Here is a 9,384-nt window from a genome sequence, read left to right on the forward strand (position 1 = left end):
AGTCATTCAAATAGAGTAAGAGAATAACAAGACGAGGGAAACCTAGTTACTTCAAAGAAATAATTATGGTTGGTATAGTATAAAAAAAAAAAGAAAAAAAAGAGAAAGAATGATAAGATGAGTGAAGAAAGACTAACAAAAATAAAAGACCAAATCAAAGTAATCCAGGGTTCCAACATCTATTGTTTTGAACAAATTGATGACCTATTGGAAATAAACATCCCCAAGGACTCATACAACTTCATTTATCTTCATTTAAAAATGAAAGAAATCATACTACTACATTGGAATCCAATCACTTTACTCACTAAAAACCACTCTCAAAATCCCCATAGCCCCGAACCAAGTTTGAAAAATTCAATAAAGGCAGCAAACTTGGAAATTACGTAATCCATTACCCTTCTTTGCACATCAATGCCAAACATATTAATCAAAATTACATAAGCAATAAATTGAAGCCCCAACACAATAATGTCCAAGTTAAACTCTAAGCAAGTAAATGCTGAGCTCAGGACCCCCACTACCATCTGGGTTCATCATGTAGAAGGCTTCATAGTCCTTAGACCCCACAACCCTCTCATACTTGGCTCTCATGTACATGAGTTCACCTTCTAACCCAGATCCATTACCACTACCTAACATTGGTAACACACCAGCACCCATTGAAATAGTCTCCACTGATTTCAATATCTTCCACTCCTCTGGCCCACACTCACGCTTATTTGCATACCCACATTTCCTTCCATTGCAATAAGTTTTCCAAAGGGGTTCCTCTAGCAACTTCACACCCTTGGTCGACCCTGCCTTATTCTCACACTCCAATGCAATTCTGACCAACCCAGAAGCCATTTCCTTGACCAAAACACTTGTTGGAGTTGCTAGCTCGATCAAGAATGCAGGGCTCAACTTGGGGTCAGCTTGGAATGCAAAATGAGCATGCCCACGACGGTAGCCAAAAAGGGTACCCACCACACGTGTGCCTAAGCCAGAGTTGTGAAGTGAACGACTCTTACTGAACACAGTTATAATTGACTTGAACTTGGACTTCCAAAACTTATTCTTTTCAACAAGTTCTGGTGGCATTTGGATTCTGAGGTGGTGATGATCCTCGTTTTTCTCATCATCATCTTCATGGAAATGTGAGGATGAGTTTATGTGAACTGAACGACTCCTATTCAACACAGTCAGAGGTGACTTGAACTTGGACTTTGAATGCTGCTTCTTTTCCATTGGCACAACAGCACCGAGTTGTGCTTCCATTTGGATTCTGAGATGATGATCTTTTTGTTTCTCATCATCCATATGGAAATGTGAGGATAAACTGATGTTCTCTATTTCTTCCAGCTCATCTTCCTCATCCAAAGCTTTCTTTTTCAAATGGAAATACCTCCTGGAGAAGGAGAAAGAATTGTCATGGAGGGATTTGGCTGCCATGATAGTCTTCATCTATGATACAAAAGAAAGAACGTGGAAAAGAAAAACTTCTCACAAAGTTGGGTTTTTTTATGAGTTACATGAGGATCAAGAACGAAGGAGAATAACAACAGAAAATTTTGCAAAGGAATCATTAATTAAATTAGGTGTTTGGTACGGGTATTTTAGTTGGATGCTGGGAAAGTGGGGCAGGAATATTTATTTACAAGTATAAAGAATGTGAATGAAATGCTAGTAATTTTTTTTGCATCATTTCCTTTTTGAATTACGTAAAGTTAAAAAATTATCTCATCTAGGATATGGTATTTTTTTTTCTCCGTTATCTCGTATTCTGAATATAACTTTTTGAGACAAAATTATCCTGATGAACTATATGACTGCATGAGTATTTTGGTAATTTTAATTCACATTCTTATCAATATTTTATTATCAATCAAAAGTTTTTCATAACTTACGTGGGATAAAAAAATTTCTACCAAATCCCCAACAATCATTTTTGTCCTGATAAAAAAAATAATCACATACCAAACATCCCAAATTACAATAAAAAAAGTATCATTTAAATAACTTTTTATTGGGATTAATATTTTTCATATTATTGGAAATAATATATGAGATCCATGTGCAGTGATGTGAAGAGAAGAGAGAAAAGATGAGCTACACATTTTTATATATGTATAAGAAATAAAATTATCTCTATAACATAAAAAAATATTAATTTTTTTTTCATTGAGAGACTGCATTTTTTTTCTAATGGAGTTATTATAGGACATCCTGCAACTTATTTTTAACTATCTACTCCCGGAGTATATTGTTGTAATATTAAAATTTATTTTGTTAATTATGTATATATATAGTTAAAAAAAAGTTCCAATAAAATGATTTTTATATTTTCCTTATATAATTGTTAGTTTACTATTCAGTATTTTATATAAAATTTAAAAATATATATGCTTAATTATAACTGATTCAATGACAATTAAACTAATAAATTGTAAGTTATTATTTCTAATTGAATGAAGGGTTCATGACATAGGTTTGACTCTTAGAATAGCGTGAGATGTGAAAGAAAAACAAATCACAAGGCTTACTTGTCTGTTGGGAGTCACATGCAGTTGTTTATCGATTAGTTCTCGTTCGGTGGTGGGAGCGGCAAAATTAATTGGTTAAAAGAGTTGAAAATATGGTAATATATGAGAAGAAATAATATTTTAAATATTTTTAAATACTATTTATGTAAATATGATTATTGATATTTACGACGCGTGCTGTTACAGATGTCTTTTATAAGTTTCATTCGTGTCTTAGAATTTAAAAGTGAGCCAAATTGTCAATCACGTTAGTAGTATTTGTCTAGCGGGAACATAAATAATTTTTGAAGACTGCTAACCCTATTTTTAATTTTTACAACTCTCATTTTATTGCAAAGTGAAAATATTTATAAGTTTGTTCAATGAAAGTTAAAAACACAATATACATAAACTAATTAAACTGATTAATTATAATCAATTAATAAACAAAATGATTTTTTAATTTTTTAAAAGATTAAACAATTGCAAAGTGAACATATTTAAAAATCTGTTCAATGAATTTAATATATATTATTATTAGTTCGAATGATCAGCTATACTCAATTATAAAACAAAATAGATATATTTTAAATTTGAAAATATTATTTTATTATAAAAATAAAATATTTATGAATATGTTCACTTTAATTTATTTATTTTTAAAAAGTATGTATAGACGAATTGAATTGCTCAACTATACTCAATTATTAAAAAAGAAAATCTTATTTTTTAGATACATAATTTTCTTTTTATCAAATTCAACTTCTTGTGTATATCCTACTTATGATATAGTTTTGCATCCAGCAATCGGGCTACCGAGGGCCTCCTGACTTTTGTGTATTATAATTGCAAAAGGTTCGTCCCGTAAACAAGTTGATAGGGCCATTCTTCTCCATTATGGGCCGACATTTGAATAGTAACAAACAACGGTTAAGAAATGATATAAAATAATATATGTATTCATCCATGATTTTAGGAGAATTGATTCTATCAAATTGCGTCAAAAACTTTATCATCTCGAGTTTGATACTTGATGTTCCATTTTTATAATAAAAATTTTCAGCATTCATGCTTCAATCCAAAAAAAAAGCTCTTGGTGAAATGAGCCTAGACACATGTATGGTTTGGTTTGATTTTTTATATTGAACTGAATCAAATCAGAAAAGTGATTTGGTTTGAATAAATTAAATCGGTTTTAAAAAGTGATTCGATTCTTAAATTGATTTAAAAAAAAATATGATGCAATTTAGTTTAATTCATTTGATTTTTTATAGTCTGAAGAGTGGATATAATATGTTTATTAACCCGAAACAAATCAACTGAATTGGTAAGTGGTTCAGTTTTTGAACTGTTTTCGAAAAAAATATTCGGTTCCTAAATCAATTAAAAAAAACATGTGATTCTTTTGGTACAACATGGATACAGCTCAATTCAATTCCTTTAATTTTTTTCACACATTTAAATGAGTCTCTAAATTATTCATGTTTCAATTCCTAAAAATAACTTTTATTAGTGCAGTAACACATATATTATTCACACTTCAATTCTCTAAAGGATGTATTGGATTAAGATTTTAAAAGATTTTTTTGAGATAAAAAATCTAATAGATGTTAAAAGACTATTTAGAATAGGAAGAACTTTAAAGACTTTTTTAAAAGATATTTTTTACAACCAAAATTTCATAAGATTGAATTTTAAAAGATTTTATTAGAATTTATGAGATTTAAAAGGACAATATGAATTTATAAGATTTTAAAAAATCATATGAATTTTTAACAAACATTCAAAATTACAAGAGTCAATAAAAAAAATAACAAAGAAATGTAATGATATTAATAAAAAAAGTAAAACCTAATATAATTTTCTCAATCAGTAAAATTCGTGATAAAATTTTGTTTGAAATTTTTTGCAATTGATCTATTAAATCTTGGGATTTTTGTTCTACGTGATGAGAGTTTTCTAACCATATTTTATATGCATGTTTTCATTGCGTATTCCAAGAAAATTTTGAATCTGAATTTATGAATTTTTTTACTTGAAAGTTTAAAAAATTTCTCAAATTATTTTCAATCGATACATTGAAACATTAAATTACTTTGGGGCTTCTGAAAAATAAGTTTTTAGTGATCTATTGACACAAAAATTGTTTGAAGTCATTTCCTATAGTAGAGGAATTTCGTTCATGAATGTATGAATATATTGCTATTAAACATAAGGTTCATATTATAAAAGTTTCAATATTTCTTTAAATTGATATTGTTCTATTGATTTAGAACGAAAAATGGTTTGGGAGTTTTTTTTCCTTTGTTGTTTTCCTCTGTTATATGTTATTTTTAACACAAGAATTATAGATTTTTGTGCCAAGAAAAATCGCAATCACTAGTTTGAAAAATCATTTTTAAACTCTCAAAAATTCTTAAAAATTGTTCAAAAATCTGCTGTTTTTGAGATGTATTAGATTAAAATCTTATTGGGTTGTTGAATCTGAATTATTTTGTGATGAAAATCGCTCAAATCTATTGTTTTTGAGCTTTGATGAAGCTTCTATGGCGGAATCCGATTTCAAGCAAGTTGACTCGCCAAAGGAAGAAGAAAACACTGCAATAGATAAATCTCAAGAAATCCTACGAGTTAGGATGAGATTGTGAGAGAAGCATCCATTTATATTTTTCACTAAAAAGCCTCACGAAATTCTCACCAATAGAAAATTCATTAAAATCGTTAGATTTTTGAATACACAAGATTATTTTTTCTTTGTTTAAAATCCTGATAGAATACCAATGGATTTGGACGGATTCTAAAATAATCTTTTAAAATCCTAATCGAATACCATATGATTTTTTTTAATCATTTAAAATTCTAATTGAATACCAATGAATTTTTTTATCCAAAAATAATTTATTACACCCCCTAAATCTATTGAAATGCCTGATTCGTCTAATAAAATATTTAATTTTCATGCTTCAATACTTAAAAAGAAGTTTTAGTGTGTCCCGCAAATGATCTATATGTTTTAATAAAGGATTTAATATTTTTATTTTTGCTGCATAAAAACTTTTTTTTTCACATTAAAGTAAATGGATATCACAATAAAGAGAAGAGAATTTTTTTATTTTTTTAATAAAACTCATTCACTTTTATTTAAATGTGACAGAAAAATTATTTTTATAATAAAATTAGAAACATTTTTCTCTTTAATAAATACATGGCCTGAAACAACATCCTTATAAACATCTATTGAAAATCGAGTTTTCATAAAAAAAATAAAAAAGATATCGTTCGTACTTCATTACATCTGGAAATGCAGAATAACGTGACCCGTCTGGAGCTTGGATTATCGGTTTCTGCAAGAATTTGGGGCCAGGTACTGTTTTGCATGCAAAATTATGGGCTTGTTTGGAAGGTTTGCGTTTAGCTTGGGAAAAAGGATTTAGAAAAGTGTGGCTGGAAGGAGATTCCCTCTCAGCCCAACAGATTATTTCTAATGGGTGTCATCAGGATCACCCTTCGTCGAGCTTGGTGCAACGTATTAGAGGAATGTTGCAAAGATGCTGGCAGGTGCAGATTTCTCATGTTCATCGTGAAGGAAACAAAGTAGCTGATTTCTTAGCTTCACATGCGTATAGCTTTTCATGGGATGTGCAAGTCTTTGATGACCCTCCTCCTGGCTGTCTTCAAAGTTTATACAGCGACACTGTAGGTGTTCGCTGGGCTAGGTTCTGTACTTAGGCATTTTTGTTGTGTTTTTCATTTCCATTATCTTTCAAAAAAAAAGAAAAAAAGAAATGCAGAATAACTATAACACATTGTCTGATGAATCATGACGATAATTCATTTCAACTATAATTGTTTTTAATAAGTAATTTGCATATAGAATATATTAAATGCTGACATATGATAAAACATATGTCAACGTACACACAGTCATACAAATACATATGAATGTATGTATACTTTTACAGCAACAAATAACAACTATAAAGGGCACCTTTATTTGGTAAGAAAGGGCAATTTTTTTAACAATATTGTGGAATATTTGCGAGATGCATTTTTATTTTCTATATCTTTGAGTGTTATATATTCTTTTCATTTTACTTCTCAACTGAATCGGTCTATGAGCTACAGATCTATTTCCTAAGTGAGTGAAATATGTGTTGATTTGAGAGAGATAGAAGAGACAATGGTATGAACCAAAATTCTAAAATACCTCCGAGTAAGCTTTAGATGAGCTAAGGGTGCTAAGAAGGGAAGTGTGTAAGAACAATAATTATGGCTGTGGAAATAATTTAGCAGAGTAATATCAAAGTAGTGCGAATGGAGAAGAATATTAATAGTAGTGGAGAGTTGAGATCATTTTATATAAAAGGTAAGAGAATCGTTTCAAGTGTGGAAAGTTTAATGCTATAACTGTTTTTCATCCCTGCGAGTCCCATTAGGTGTGAGGTTATATGATCCATTATATATAAATGTCATGCGTGCGTTATGTGCTTCACATGCAAAGTAATAATAATCCGGCTGGATAGCCATTTCAACTAGTTGGACTGGGGAATCCTTACCGGAACAACTTCTCTGCACATATTGATAAAGATGGTGAAGTCAATTATAAGTGTTTTACATTTCCTTTCAAAAACATGTCCAAGAAAAAATAGAATTAATTGGAAATCCCTTTGCTTACCTAACTCCGATCATGTTTGGCTTAGTTCATTAAATGCCTGCAATAATGTTCATATCAGTCAGTCAGACACGAGAATTTCTAGGCAAAACCAGAAAGAATAAAAACTTTTAATTTTAATTGAAATTAATTATAAATGTCTGGTTAACGTACACTTAACAGCCATTCTTGCTTCATAATTAATTATCCACACAGCTTATATAAGACCATATCCACACCACCATTGTGTTAATTTACAAGGGAAAAATGACACATTTTTCAAACTTGACATTAAAGGTTTCAAAACCTATTATCGTGATTTCGTGATGATAACTCTAAAAACTTGTTTGACAGTAATTGACACAATTTTTTTTAAGTTAAAAATTACTTTTAAGTAAAAGTGAAAAAAAAACTTTAAAATAAATTTAAAAATTATTTGGTTATTATATGAAATTGTTTTGCGAATTTTAAATGATGAAAAATGAAATAATTTATTATTAGGATAAAGAGTAAAAATAATAATTTCAAATTTAGAATAAGAGTAAAACTTTGAAATAAATATGAAACTCTAAAAAGTTACTATATATCATAAAAAAAACTCCTATCACGAGCTTTCAACTTTTGTTTTTTTATACATTATAACAGGAAGCTTTTTTTTATAATAAGGGTTTATAGAATCTTTTTTTTATTTATAAAAAACATAGTTTGGCTAAGCTTCTGCTTATAAAGAGAAGAAAAGCTAAAAATAAGACTTTTCAAATAACAACTAAATCAAAAGGAAAATGAACAATTAAAGAAAAAAATTATAAGGAAAAATACATATAAAAATTCATCTTAATAATAACATAGATGCATGAAAAGAGCAGAGGTTACAAAAACTGCAATATTTGTTACCCCAAGCACAACATCAGGATTTATAGATGATAGAGTCTGTACAACTGCATCCGTTTTTTGAAACCACAACCTAAAAAGCCAACACAAATTAAATTATGCGATTACGATATGGATACAGTGAACTTCTTAAAGCTTTTGGATTAAAATATATAATTTGGTCTATGCAAAAGTCTAAATCTTATAGTTAGCTATCAGCATCAAATTTTCACTTTTCTACTCTGTCTACCGAGAGAAGATTTATATTATAAATCACTCATAAATCTATTTAATGATTGGAAATGATAAATATATATATAAAAAAATTAAAACAAGAAAATGGAGATTTAGATACTTAGGTATTCATGTTTGCAAGTTCTATATACTTTGTCATTAGAGCCGGCAAAATGAATTCAGCTTGTCATTAAACAGGGTGGAGTAGGTTGACTTTTACAATCTATTTCAAAAGTGGGGCGGGACGAGCAGATTCCTTGTTTTTTTGGCAGGTTGATGACAGAGAAAGACAGAGCGAGGCGGGTCAGTTTAAAATAGGTTTGGGCCGACAGGCCAACCCGTCCTGCTCGCCAAAAGAGATGGAACAAATCGAGTTTTTTAGTCTATTTTTAAAAACGGAACAGGATGAGTTAACTCATTTTTTGACGGGTTGATAGCAGGACGAGGCGGGCCGCCACTTTACCACATCTATTTGTCATATACCAAGTCTAATTAGCATCTCAAGTGCAACACTTCCCACCCCACCTATTCTTTATGATTATGCAAGAATGACAAAAAACAATAAAAAAAATTAACATTTCCAACCAATTATAGGAGAAATAATCTAAAGAATGAGAGGTGAGCTTTTAGAAAAAAATTAAAATAGTTATGACCACCTGTTCGGGTTATCCTTTAACAAAAGATTGTCCATTTTCTATGTCCATGACCCAAAAGACAAAAATATTTTACAATCTTTTAATAAACAGAATTGCAAAGTCCATAGAAACTCCTTCCATAATTTTATATTGAGTGAGTACAAAGTGGATTAAAGGAGTATAACAAAGTTATCAGGAGTGGTTTAGTGATGAGAAATTTGAGTAGCTTACATGAAATATTAAGTTCAAAACCAAGGGTCACTATTATATCATAAAAAAGGAGTATAATATCTATATAGATCTAGCTAATGATTCTATCTTTTTCCTCATGAAAGTAATTTAATGTCAGACCTAAAAATATAATTACGAATAATATGAAATATTCTCCAAAGACCTAAGATACTCGATCTATTTATATATCAATAGTAAATTGGGCATAGGTTCTCCTCCAATAACAATAATGTTTTCTCCATCAATTATGTCTGATTAG

At 29.6% G+C, this 9,384-nt stretch overlaps 1 protein-coding gene across 1 annotated transcript; it reads right to left on the reverse strand.

The window, feature by feature from the left end:
• Positions 1-480: 480 nt before the first annotated feature.
• LOC133285975 (protein MIZU-KUSSEI 1-like) lies at positions 481-1,434 on the reverse strand. The gene has a single exon (XM_061483302.1). It carries the CDS (start codon positions 1,432-1,434, stop codon positions 481-483), a length of 954 nt encoding a protein of 317 aa, XP_061339286.1.
• Between the last annotated feature and the right edge of the window lie 7,950 nt (positions 1,435-9,384).

The sequence above is a fragment of the Gastrolobium bilobum genome, unplaced genomic scaffold (genome assembly GCF_033153095.1).
Source record: "Gastrolobium bilobum isolate Gb01-03AN ecotype WA unplaced genomic scaffold, APGP_CSIRO_Gbil_v1 utg4364, whole genome shotgun sequence".
Taxonomy (NCBI): Eukaryota; Viridiplantae; Streptophyta; class Magnoliopsida; order Fabales; family Fabaceae; genus Gastrolobium; species Gastrolobium bilobum.